General features: G+C 41.2%; 2 protein-coding genes across 2 annotated transcripts; one reads left to right on the forward strand and one right to left on the reverse strand.

Moving 5' to 3' along the window:
- The first annotated feature begins 477 nt into the window (after positions 1-477).
- LOC118420054 (isoaspartyl peptidase/L-asparaginase-like) lies at positions 478-7236 on the forward strand. The gene is made up of 7 exons (XM_035826759.1): positions 478-791; positions 2341-2422; positions 4060-4202; positions 4918-5087; positions 5469-5587; positions 5719-5829; positions 6348-7236. Exons 1-7 carry the CDS (start codon positions 657-659, stop codon positions 6563-6565), a joined length of 978 nt encoding a protein of 325 aa, XP_035682652.1. The 5' UTR covers positions 478-656; the 3' UTR covers positions 6566-7236.
- A 1227-nt stretch (positions 7237-8463) lies between these two features.
- LOC118420055 (netrin receptor UNC5C-like) lies at positions 8464-13464 on the reverse strand. Its single transcript, XM_035826761.1, has 6 exons — positions 13450-13464; positions 12420-12500; positions 11833-11984; positions 11438-11484; positions 10916-11138; positions 8464-10589 (listed from the first exon to the last, which is right to left on the reverse strand). The coding sequence occupies exons 1-6, from the start codon at positions 13462-13464 to the stop codon at positions 8750-8752; spliced, it is 2358 nt and encodes a 785-aa protein (XP_035682654.1). The 3' UTR covers positions 8464-8749.
- Between the last annotated feature and the right edge of the window lie 431 nt (positions 13465-13895).

Consider the following 13895-nt stretch of genomic DNA (forward strand, 5'->3'; position numbering starts at 1 on the left):
GAAGCGATTGACAGGGGTCGCTGTTGCAAGTGTCTCTCAATAAGTGTAGCTAAATCGGAACGGTTAAAACTGTCAAATCCCAGCTCATCCGCAAACGATCTAAAGTCATTACCGGTGTCGACTTTTACATCAAGACGTGAGATTAGCTTTTGCAATATGAATATACATGACAAATGTGCCCTTAGTGAATTCATGAAAATCTAATGAGAGAAATAAAACTGGTGAACATATAAGACGGGAAAATATCCATGGCCATCATACAATCAATCCGTTATACGTTTATGGCTCCTTGTGGACCTTATAAAAGTCAATGTTACAAATCAGCAAGTTGTCGTCTGTAGGATACGTCAGTTCCAAAGCCGTGAGCTCAGAGAGCGACTTCGAAATAGCTTGACCTTTTGGCAAGACCGCCGCACATATCAAATGCAGCCGACTTTAAATAGCACAACATTTGGCCTGTGATTTGAGTCAGGAAACGTTGTCGTACCGTCCCATGAGCTGAACTACACGGGATCATCAACATTACGATGACTCAGAAGTCAGAGCCTTTGCTAACGTATTCGGCGCATTCTCAAATGTGTTATCTACCCTGAATGGCGTGATGACAATTGCAGTTCGAGGTTAAAACGTGCCACAATCGGAGGACTCCCTAAATAATGGCATCTTCCCATCCGGAAGTTGAACCAGTTCTAATCGTACATGGTGGGGCAGGGCCTATCGTGAAAATCTCACAAACTCGAGTCGACTCCAAACTCAAGGGGGTGAAGGATGCTGGAAAGGCTGGCTACAAGGTACGTTTAAGGCTGGGGCCACCGTGGGAAAGTTAGTCTGGGTTTGGGGCACCGGTTGTAAATAGTTTTTTTTTTCTTTTTTGTGGGAGCTAGCACGATGGTAAAATTTGGCCCCAAAATTTCCAGACTTCTTTGTGGGGATTTAGAACACGAATCATCTTCCATCGAACAGAACGCTGGCGTGATCGAACAGAACGGCTGTTCTATTTGGGGTCATCCGCGGTCACCCGCAGGTTGTTACAGTAAACACGCAGAAAACACCCTCATTTTCCCGGGTGCCGTGCGTCAGAAGAAAAACAAACATTTTCACAAATATAAACCGTTATTTGGCAAGCTTAGCTTTGCTGCCGCTTAGTTTGGAACATGTGACATGTAACAAAGCTGCTGGCGTCATTATTGGTGACCTTGAATGTTACAACACTTGCTTACGGCGGTATCAATTACTCTATGTCACTATCAGTGCGACTCCACATAGGACCAAACATGGTATTTAAATCGCTTGCAAAACGCGTGCAAATTAACTCTTTCAGGACTAATATTGTCGGCAACTAATAGTAATATCTCCAGCTTTGTGTCTTAGGGATTTTTGGAACATGGAGGCAATTTTAAATTACTAGTCTTTGAGTGTGAAAATTTGAAAAAATGACGATTTTTCGACCTTATCTTGGCTGTAAAAATAGTTTTAAGTAGAAGTTGAAAAATCCCTAAGACAGAAAGTTTGATATTGATATCATTACCTATATGATATGAAAGATTTGGATTTTCAGTCAAATTTAGGACCAATCTAAATATGGTATTTGTTTTTTTTGGTCAACCGAACACCCTTTCTAAATCAACCAACTATGCACATTTCAGAAAACATTGAGACAAAACAGTGCAGCACACGTACAGGGTAAGTTTTGACGTATACACACTGCCAGTTTTCATTTAATCTCGACGAGGCACGTGTGAGAGGTTGTTTTTCAAACTATCACGATCTTGTAGAAGATGTTTCAGTCACCGTCAGCCCTCCGCGGGGACCGCGCGGGAGTCCCGGTAACCCGATACTCTGGGTTCGAATGGAAACTTTTGGTCCAAATTTGACCATCGTGTAGTGTAGGAGCCTGGGTATCAAAAAAGGTGGAACCCAGGCTATGTGCCAAACGGATATATGTTCTTAATACAATGCTGTTACAAAAAATGTTGCAACAAGTTACAATATAGAAATGATTACAACATTACATACTAGCATTGTTTAGACAGTGATGATTTAGGCCTACGTCACATTTCCTACCCAGGGCCCAGCCGAACTGTTTGCGGAAACGAAAAATTAAAGTTTATAGATATACACAAGATATGCTGTTGAATTATTTTTGGTACGTTTTGTGTTTTTGTTGTCCCTAAAACTCCCCCAAATTTCCCTTTCTGGTAATGTGGTGGCATTAGCCTAAAACATAGAAACCCGGATTGAGTCATACTTCATAAATTATATAATTAGATTTTGTGAAATTGATGGAGGGGGTGTAGCTTGAGATGTGTTTGTAAAACGTCGTTTGAATTTCTCGTTCAGGTACTATGTGAGGGTGGAAGCGCGCTGGACGCCGTACAGGCTGCTGTGATGGTTATGGAGGAAAACCCGGAATTTAATGCAGGTGTGCGTTTTGGATTAATATTCTTCTGTCTTTTGATAGTATACAAGGGTTCAAATCATTCGTATACATAGTTAAAGCAAATGTAATTCTTTAATCAAATGCCTGCACCTGTATTGGTATAGCCGATATAACCACCCTTCGACGTCGTAGCACACCAGCGCAGCAACTGGTTATATTATACACTGAACGACCTGTCACACCTAACCTTTGCACATCTAACTGTAGGCGTTGTTTCAAACTTATCTAGCGAGGGTGCCCATACAGTACTCTGTGTTTGGTGGTGACGAATTACGTTGTACGATACTTCGAGGAAAATACAATTTTTGTCAACGTGTAATTCATGAATGGCCGCAATTGATCAGTCTTCTACACAGGCTAGTTTTTGTTTTGTCCTTGGTGCTGAATGCCCATTCCTTACTCGTAGATCCTCTATATCTCACGAACCTTCTCGTCTCACAACGTACGCACTACCCCTGGGCATAAAAATAGTTATTGTTCTTAAAGATGTTTATGTTTAACGACGGCTTTATTGTATTGTTCTGTATGATCATCATCATCGGTCGACGTGATCACACATGTTCGCACATGTTTACACACGACGGGGTTATACCGCCCCTTACGGGGTGATATACCCTTTCGAATAGCTGAATACAAGACGGGGATGCGCCAGGTCTCCCGTCCGGGTGAATGATGTAATTCACCATGTGGCTGATACGAGACGGAGGTTCGCCAGGCCTCCATCCGGGTGTAAAGTAAGTAAAGTGAGGAAAGTCGTGTAAAGTGCCTTTCCCAAGGACACAAAATCGGTGACACGCAGCTGGATTCGAACCCGCAACCTCTTGGTCACGGGCCGTACACAATACCACTGTGCTACTCGGTCCCACTTGCCATCTGTATGATCTTTTTCAGAAAATTATAATCTTATGATAACTTTTACACATACAAATTTTAGAATGTTTACAATGTATGTTTTCGAATAGCTGCACAAATTGCCTGAAGTAGTTAGCAAACATAACGTTGGGACCGTTTTCTTTTAGCCTTTGAATTTGAAGACCGGAGTTTAGTCTATGTAATGCAAACAATGCTGTCCATAGCTATAGCTATAACGGGCCCCTGACCTAGGGAGCTGACCGAAGTTGGACCAGTCGCGCGATCGCTTTAAGGTTTCTGGGTTGGCTAAATTGGCATTGATATCTGCTTATGATCTGCAGTTATAAGAAAATAATTGTTTTCATCTGATTAAAAATAATTTTCTAATCATTACAGATCATTAACAGATATCAATTGGCGCAAACAAGAGTTTGTAGCCTTCACCATTATGCACATGAAAAACATGCTTTCATTGCAGTGGTATGTACCAAAGTGCTGTATTTTCTCATAGAAAAAATATTAGGGGCAATAAAACCTGATGACGTCATTCATACGGCCCCCCCAAAATCAGATTTAGAATTCGCTCATGCCCATCTATAAATATTCGTTACAGTTCCATTCTTTCTTAATTCATTAATGAGAAAACAATGGAAAGTCACAATGCCAATTTAGCCAACCCTGAAACCTTCATTAGTGCTATCTAATTCAGACTAACCTTAATCTGGTTACAATATACGAGTAGAAGTAATTTTTATGCATGTTGTTAGGGAGAGGCTCCAGACCTACAGCACTGGGAGATGTAGAGATGGATGCTATGATTATGGACGGGTCCAGCCTACAGGTCGGGTCTGTAGCGTGTGTGAAGAACATACACCATCCTATCGAGCTGGCCAGAATGGTTATGGACAAGGTGAGGCCCTCTTGAGGACTATGTGTTGACATTTTCTCCGTATTTCTGATACATTTTTACCTTTGTGAAAACGGATATATTATTTTAGGTCTCTGTGTGTGTGTGTTTGTTTGTTTGTTTGTTTGTTTATTTAGGTGTGTGTCCATAGTTCTTTCAATATTGTAGAGAGATAGGGTGTAAGGCTAAAAATGGTGTAACCGGAGACTGACAGGATTGGGGGTTGACTAGGCCCGGGTCCAAATTTTGCTCCCATGTTGGTAGCGAAATGCATAGACAGTATTAGCAAGGAATTCACGACAATGAAGAAAACGATACAAAACAGATCAAATAAAAAAGTCAAATTTCACAATGGTATGAGATCTTTAACTTCTTGTTTTTGTTGTTTGATGTTTTGAAAGCGCTTTACTCTGTCATTTAAGTGTCCTGGATTCGTCAGTTACCAAGGACCGTTACTAAGGCATTACTACATTGAATATGTAGCCTTACAGGTCTAAATTGGATCTATAAATTCTAGCTATAGTCTCCATGTCTCCATCTTTGATCTTTGATAGCTGTGTGACTACCCGTAGATCATCAAATAATAATTTTCCTCCTTGGTCTTTATAAACGTCAATCACGTCATCATCTACAAACTAAAAACAAGAAATGCAATAAAACAAAAAAATGATACGCCACCTGAAATGTTTTTGCTTGTGTATCCTTGTTATTTTTCCAGACAGACCATTGCATGTTGGTTGGCGTGGGAGCCAACCTGTTTGCCCGGCAGATGGGATTCCCACTGGTGCCGACTGAAGAGCTGGTAAGAGAAGAACACAGAAAGGACGCGCGAGAACACACCAAGTACACTGATGCTGTCACTGAACTCTTAAACCCAGGCAAAGACGAGTACGTTTGTAGCTTCTGTGCTATACTCGCAGATAGTAAACACTTGTTACTATGAGACGTTTAAAACTAAGTTTCTTTCCCCGGACTGAACTATGGAACTCTCTCGATGAGCTCCCTCCTGTATACAATCGTTCAGATTTCAAAACCAACGTTCACCGCTATGTCCTTAGTTCATTGCCTATACGCGGTCAAATGGCCTTGCTTTGAACAAATCCGTTGAAAAAACACGCCCTTGTTGAATGATCCCAATCAAATGAAAGTGGCTGACTGGCTATATATATATATCCGTAATAGCTGATGCAAGAAAGCATTACCCATTTTCCTAAAGTATAGAAAACATCCGAAGAACTTTAAAAATGCCTTGTTTCTGTCACCATATAGTTCCCACGACACAGTAGGCGCTGTTGCACTTGACGCCCAAGGAAACGTCGCATTCGCCACATCCACGGGCGGGATCAGAAGTCAGCTACCGGGGAGGGTCGGAGACTCTCCCTTAGTCGGTAAATATGGTCAAAGTAACATAACAGCATAATACTTCTACAAGTGTTCTGTGCCATTGCCTTCCTCTAGGTTTGATTTTATTGAAATCTAGTATCTATTTTTGCACTAAATGAAGAACTTTTTCCACCAGGCTGTGGCGGTTACGCAGATAACGACATAGGTGCAGTGACCTGTACGGGACACGGGGAATCCTTCATGAAATGCACTATTCCAACTCGTATTTTGAACAAGATGGAACAAGGTCAGCCGTACTTGAGTAAAATAGACATTCCTTATCATGCTTATCTGGGAAAATTCGTGCCATTTGACCTTGATTGAGGTCTTTGACATGTTGTAAACAAATGCATTCTTGAGGCTTGTATCATGTATCGGGCGTGTATTCAGAGAATATTACCTGAAAGGTTTAACACAAGCACATAATATAAGAATGAAATACTGGACACTCGCAAACACGCACGCACAAACACATACACACGAACACACACACACACGCACACGCACAAACACACACACACACACACACACACACACACACACACACAAACAAACACACACAAACACACACACACAAACACATGCACACATGAAAACACAAACACTTGTGTGTGAGCGCCCATGTATACACAGAGATACTCTCTCTTCGGCTCTTGTCGTCTCGTGAGACGGTCGAAACGTGAAGTACTCACCAGAACGTGAAATATATATATCTATGTTTAACTGTTACTTCCTACTTTACTACAAATTTGTCTACTTGCTCAGGAGTGTCAGTGGCTGACGCTACAGATGAAGCGTTGACCTACATGAAGAGACGAGTGAACGGCACAGGGGGCTGCATTGTTATCGGCAGGGACGGGCAGACTGCGGTCAAGTGCACAGACAATAGGATGATGCCCTGGGCGATATTCCAGGGCGACAAAGTCAAGTTCGGGATAAATCAGGGAGAACAGTTTGAGGGTACATGCATCTCACAAGTATAGAAACGTAAATATATGATGACTAGCCTCCAAAGCAGGCTCTCAAGGCCTTTTGCTGGCCAATTATTCTTGTACTTGTACTTTTTGTTGCTTGTGTCGGCGGCCCCGAAAGAAAGCCTAGAGAGCCCGCTATAGAGGCTACATGATGACGATGATAAAACACCGTTACTGTTGTCCTCTTCAGCATAGATTTACTGAGACAAAGTTTCCAAAATGAGATCAAACCAAGCTTTTATGTCATTTTATGCTATATTCATTTGTCTTTTAATTACATATGTTATGTAAGGTGTAAAAATAAGGAGAGATGAAATAATTGGCAATATATACATATATACATGGATATCATACGTTTCAGAGAATAACAATAATTGTGATATGGCATAAGCCAACTTGCGACAAGGAAAAGACGTAACATACCATCACCTTACTTGTGGCGGAAAGAAGCTTTAAAACGGTGCCTATATCTTACGTATAAAGTTATTGCTGATATACCGTTACACACAAATGTTACACATGGCACATCTCTGAGACAAAACAAAAGGTGCACAAAATGTTCATAAAATGTATTGATCAGAACTATTAGCCTTGACGTGATTCTTATTTTATCCATCTACTTAACTCTCAGCTATTCCACTGATTTCCAAATTGAGCCCTTCTAAAGTCATAAACAACTAGAGTTCAACGAACCCATCTCTTCGCCAAATAATCATGCCTTTATTCAAGACTTTAAGGTCTTATTCATGTATTACTAAATCATGCCTTTATTTAAGACTTTAAGGTCTTATTCATGTATTACTAAATAGTACCTACCCCCAAACCCCACAAATGCTACCAAAACAAGACCTAATTGTACAAGATGACCTGATAGCACCCCTGGTCAATCAGAATTTCAAGCTTTCCAGTGTCCAGCTCACGGCTTGTCAGTGTTTCCTCCAGCAAAAACATCTGTCAAACAGATGTGTCCATAGATATAGGTCAAGTGAGATACATGTATATACAAAACAGTTTATTTCTGTTCATTGGCCACTGATTACAATTAAATGCATCTTTCCATGTAGATTATTATTTTAAGTACTCATTCTATCTACATACCAAAAAATCCTGATGATCCGTCAACACGTTCTCGAGTTATTCTCGTTCAAAGTTTGAAAGGAAATCGGTGCCTGCAGTTCCCAAAAAGCCGCTAGGGGGTCCAAACTCACAGCACTTACTCTCTGCCCCAAGGGCTATCTACCACTCAAAAATCATGACCACAGCATATCCAAAACACGAAGTGTCAAAAATAAAAGTTTTGCTGCAGTACCTTAGGCAGTTACTAGGGGGCCCATTATCGAACTTGACCTTCGTTTTCTTGACCCCCACCCACCTACCAAATATCATCAGGATCCATTCAAGGGTTCTCGAGTTATCTTGCTTACAGACAAATGCACTTACATACAAATCCCGCTACAGCGCCGTAGGTAAGAGCCAGGTAAACCATTTTCGCACTTGACCTTCCTCTCCAAAACCGCTACACACCTACCAAGTTTCTTGAAAATCGCCCAGCTAGATTTTGACTTATGCTGCCCAAAACAAACTGCAAAAAACATACCAAGCTCGCTGCAGTACCGTAGGAAAACGCCAGGTAAACCGTTTTCGAACTTGGCATTCCTTTCGACAACCGCTACACACCTACCAAAAATCACAAAGTTCCATCCACAATTTCTCGAGTTATATGCTGTTGACCTACATACAGACCCAAGTCAAACAAAAACATACTCTATCGCCATTGGCGAAGAGAAAAAGGATTACTCGACGTAAAATAAAGCATACATTCACAATAATGTAACATAGAATAGCAACCACCAAACATAGGCAACCCAACCTATTGGAGTTATTGGACAGTAATGTATCATTTTACCACATTTCACCACCACAACACATGATAATGGTTATCGTGAAAAACAACAAATCTACAATAACATCTGTTTTGCTGCACAGTACAATATTTCACACTTAAACTGGTACATGGGTGTTACGTACCACACAGAAATGGATATGCAATAGTGTTCGGCATCCTGCATGGCATCGGACAATATCTTACAACTTTACTTATATGTACATTTAGGATATCTCTTGGACAACATACCAGCAAAGGCCGTTTTAATCCTACATTCATAAGAAATTCCCCCTTTGAGCAGTTTCTCATCATACTTCAGTTTCTACCTTGCTCCTGTTATCCTGGTTTTCGGTTCTAGCAGGGTGAACCACATGTACAGTGGGCGACAGATTCTGGGGATCGCCTTCGAGCAGACCAGTAGTTTCTAAGTGTGGCTTGTCGAGTGGAGAAGCCAAACCAATGGTCTCTCCAGACGCGGATGTAGCCACAGACAACTGACTACCATTGGGACTCCCCGGCCCTAACCCACTGTCTGTACTATTGGAAGCAATTGACAGGGGGCGTTGTTGCAAGTGAGTCTCGATAAGTGTAGCCAAATCAGAGCGTTCAATTTTCTTCAGGATCTGAGCTAGTTCTTGTAACATTTCGCTGCTCGATTGTCGCATTTTCTGTGCGCGCAGCTCCATGTACATCAGGAGACAATGCGTAGGGCTGTCAAACCTTTGATCTAACAAAGTCCGCTGAAAACTGTCAAATCCCAGCTCATCCGCAAACGATCTAAAGTCATTGCCGGTGTCAACTTTTACATCAAGACGTGAGATTAGCTTTTCTTGTAGGTCCTGTGAGATAGCCTTCGGCTGGAATGTAGATCTAGGGATAGATAGATAGTATAGGAACGATTCAGGAGTGGGGGACTGCTCTGATGAAAGGAACTGTTCTATCGCTGAACATCCGTGAGGACAAGGATGATAAGGAGTATATTTCTCTTCACTAGACGTTAAACTTAGTAGAAAATCAAACTCCGCGACGGAGGAACTGGATTTCTGCGAAGCGACCACATGGACAGATGCACAACTGGTGTCCTGGGAGACAGCACGCAAGTGAAAGGCCACGTACGGATTGCTGTTCTGCTGAACAGCCGTGTATCCGATCATCTTTTTGTGCTGTGTAATAATTTCCCATCCATCTGTCGCATTCAAACTCATTTTAACCTTGACATCCTTGTCATTGCTGACAAATCTTATTTCTTTGGGTGGACATTTTAAATGGAAGCCATGCTCGCGTTCCTGAGCTTCAATTTCATTCAGTGACTCAGGAGTATCGTTAACGCAAAACACGTGGACCTCGAAAAACCTGTCTAGCTTTGAAAAAATCATGATTTTGACTTGCTTGGATTTTGCTTTCAACCCAAAGAGGGTGAAATGGGAAGTGTACACAAGGCACTCGCCGCCTTTGACCATGTAGCTCACCCCACAATTACCGTCCAAGCTGGCTTCCCGCCATTTTGGGGCTTCATCTAGTGACGTGTCACTTACTAGAAGTGTGACGTCAGATGACGTCACGTCCCCACAGTGTGGAAAGCTCAGCAAGGCAGGGTTCTGAAAGGATACTCCATGTGGACTACACGAAATTATGGGACTGACAAGTGATTCACCCTTTGCAAGCGCGGGCAAGTACTTGGGATTTTTTAGAACAGCAAGCTCTATGTCAGTATCTCTTTCAACACTGTCAATGAAAAGGTACGTATCCAATGCAGGGAGCCCAAGGCAACCACCACTCACACCAAGTGTAGCATTTGCAACGTCTACCCAAAGTTTGTTATGCTTAAACATGCCAACCTCTGCAGGGTTAGCATATACGTTAACATCCCCTTCCATAGTATTAAACTGTGGCGACTGTACTATCTCTATAGGACTCAGAGACTCTGTTAAGGACGGGTTCCTACTGTCCACATCGCTACTGTCCTGATCAGATGACGCCACATCACAGCCTGAGTCTGTACTTAACTCAGTTCCTTGCCGTCTAAGGGTTGAGATGATATCCGATGACAGCTCGTCTGTAAGAGACACCCTGCCTCCACACCCATCTCCATGGATATCATCGTCGGTACGTCCTGGGCCTTCACAATCTGGTTCACGACTTGAAGGTCTACACGGGGGTTCAAACAGACAGATACTTTAGCATAAACAACAATGTATTCAGCCATCTTTAACCGTCACTAACATGTGTCAATATGTGTTATTAAACGTTAATCAGACAAGCTACTGATGGTCTTGGGTTCTGATTGATGTGTCTCATGGTCTGCATATTTCGTATATCATAAGACATAACTCGATTCAATGCAAATGTTATTGTTGATGGTATGTAGTTATTTTCTATTGTTAGTCTAGAGTACCCCTTAAAGAGGAAATATGGTGACAATGCAAGCAAGCGTAACGTTATAGGGAGTCAAAATTAAAGTTGTTAGGACTGACCTCGCTTTCCGCCGGCGCAGGCGAAACGTTGTTAGAGTCAGACCCAGCAAGGAGAACAGCACGACAGCGCTAGCTGAAATACCGATGAAGATCGGTAGGTGCGGTGTCGTGATGGGTGCAATGGCCACTTCTGGGGTGCTGGGAACGACAGTTGCTGTATGATAAGCTCTAGTTGTCAGTACTTCTTCCATGGACGACTCGCTCCTCCACACGAAGGTAGAAGCTGAATGGTGATGGAGAAAACGGAATGTTGGTCAGAGGAAAACATTTGCTACAATGACATAAAAATGGTGCTTTGGGACACAAAACCGTAGGTAGTCAGTTTAAGGTAATGTAGTATATAGTTCTGCAAAAAGCATATGATAGAAACATTTAGATTAGATAAACAAAAGCATATACAATTAGGTGTCCTCAAAGCCTAAGTATAAAGCCATCCACCTTTAAGATCCGTACGGATGAGAACGGATGCTACCATAATACATCTTATACAGACATAACATCTAAAATGTTCTATCAACTCACCTTCCCATGCTGTTTCATGGACGCAAGTCCCCATGAATGTAAAGAAGCTAAAAAACAATATAGAAACAAAAAATGTCATAAATAAATTTGTTTCAATTATACTTGAACTATAAGTTTTGCCTTCAATATGAGATCTCGAGATGACATCAAATGCCTGTGTTGAAGTTATTTACTAGTTGTTGGCACACGTGTTTCTACTAAATAATAAATTCAATTGGCCAATAGGCCGATCCTGAGAGCCCGACTTAATTAACAGCTCAACCAATGATAGCAAGGCAATTATCGGTTCGACCAATAAGAGACCAAGTTACATTACCGTCAAATATTTGCATTTTGGTGTTTCTATTTTGCATGTGTATGTTTGGGCGCAGGTGGGTGGTTCTGACAAGACTTACCCTTCTAGACAGTCGCCGCATTCTGTCTGTGAGGCAGCTGTACACGGCTTCCACTCTGTTCGGTACACTGTGGTACAGTTTAGACATGGCAAACACTCTGTCTGGAAACCATATCCGCATTCTCTGCTCTTGTAGGAACGTTCTGGACAGTCCTGTAGTCAGAAAACATGGGGATATGTTTACCTCCGTGAAACGGGGTCTTGTACTGACTGCATCTTGTTTGTCCGGGCGATGTCTATCAACAAGATAACTAGAGAACGACCGGATGGATTGCTGTGATACTTGGTAAGTGGTATATATTTATAAGACAACGAAATGAATTGCTATTAATTATTCCCCCTAGCGACGTTTTATGCTACTGCAGAGGAGCTCTTGGTTTTGATATCTCGTGTTCTGGGCATGTCGTGGTCATAATTTTGAGTAGTAGATAATGTTAGCTGTTGTTGATACTTTCTTTGTTCAGAGCATCACACATATTCAAGTCTTTTTAACTGTACTTCAATACCTTCACGTGTTTGCCACAATTCGCCTTACTCCAACTGTTTATATATGAGTTTTGAATTTACCTAGAATAATGAACAACTTACCCGTTCAGGAGGACATTTGACGCATTCCCGGTTATCGTCGAGGTATCTCTTTGGTGACTTGCACGTTGAGCGCGAAGATGCCTGTGAAATATACGGAGATATATGTTTTACTGACATCCACCGTAACGGTTTCACTTACATTTATTCAATCGTAATATCCTTTATTGCACATTCATGCCCTATCGGGCTAAGTACAGGGGTTTAATTAGATACAAAGGGTAGTAATACAGTACACATGGTTTCTAAGACTAATCTAAAACATGGCTTCAAAAACTATCCTAATACATTTGTTCGGCTTTTTAGTCCTCCTTGTAAAATAATTTGTGAGAAGTTGTTTCTTTTGTGCTTTCTACATAAGGCAATGCATATGTCAGTAACATTTTTATAGAAAAGAAACAGAGGAAATGTAGAAAATACAATATTTGTACTCAAGTTATATCAATATCAAATATGATATTTGTACTCACGCTTTGTATTGAAATCAGGACAAGGACTGCTAGAATGGACTTCAGATGTCTTTGTAGCCAAAACATGTTCTTTGTGTCTACAGTTTACCTGAAAGAATGATGTACATGGTGTCAGGACCTGTCAACGGTTTGATGTGATGAAAACTTATAATAATGTCATGACGACAAATCACATCCTTTGAAATATTTAAAAATTCGTTTCGTTTTCGATCATTATACCAGGAGAAATAACAAATACACTATTTGCATGTATCCGTTAACTTAAAGTATACATATACAAAGTTCCTACACTTTTGATAATGCATGTCTGATAAGAGCTGACAAACAACACTTGAAAAGAGGAAGAGAATTTGATTAAGTAATTAATTAGGTAATCAAGTAGTCTATGCCCCAACTGGGTAAGAACTTCAAATGCAGATAGCGTTTTGTTTGTTTACCGTGTATTGTGCTCTTGTGTATATTTTCCTGACTCCGGTAGAATTCTAGACATTTCTATGCTCGGATGTAACTGACACTTACTTCCTGTTTATCAAGTGCCAACTTCGGCACGTACCCGGCCACACCTGAGTTCGTGACATTTCGCAACCCAACAGTCGTCTCAACTTAGGGCACACTTTTACGTCGAGTTGTACTTTTAGTGACCATTTAGTATATCGATCATACTAAGCACTTACCTGATAAAGTAACGATATATAGTTCGTTTGACGTCGACTGTGGACACAACTCAGTCTGTGATTTGTGACACCGAAAAAGAAAAGATAACATTCCTTCCTTTGAAATGGTGAAATGAAGTGATAACTAAATGATTTTCGATCTTCCCAATCTAAGCTATGCATATTATTACTAACGTAATAATATTACTAACCTAGGTACCTTGTACTCACTCTTGAAACGTTGGGCCCACCGAAGGTAGGTTTAAGTTGCTATGTACTAGGACAGCGCTTGCTTCCGATTCTTACTGCTTGTGTCTGAGTGAAGAGTGAGACAAAATCAGTGCCTAATGAGTATT

The sequence above is a fragment of the Branchiostoma floridae genome, chromosome 7, assembly GCF_000003815.2.
Source record: "Branchiostoma floridae strain S238N-H82 chromosome 7, Bfl_VNyyK, whole genome shotgun sequence".
Lineage (NCBI taxonomy): Eukaryota > Metazoa > Chordata > Leptocardii > Amphioxiformes > Branchiostomatidae > Branchiostoma > Branchiostoma floridae.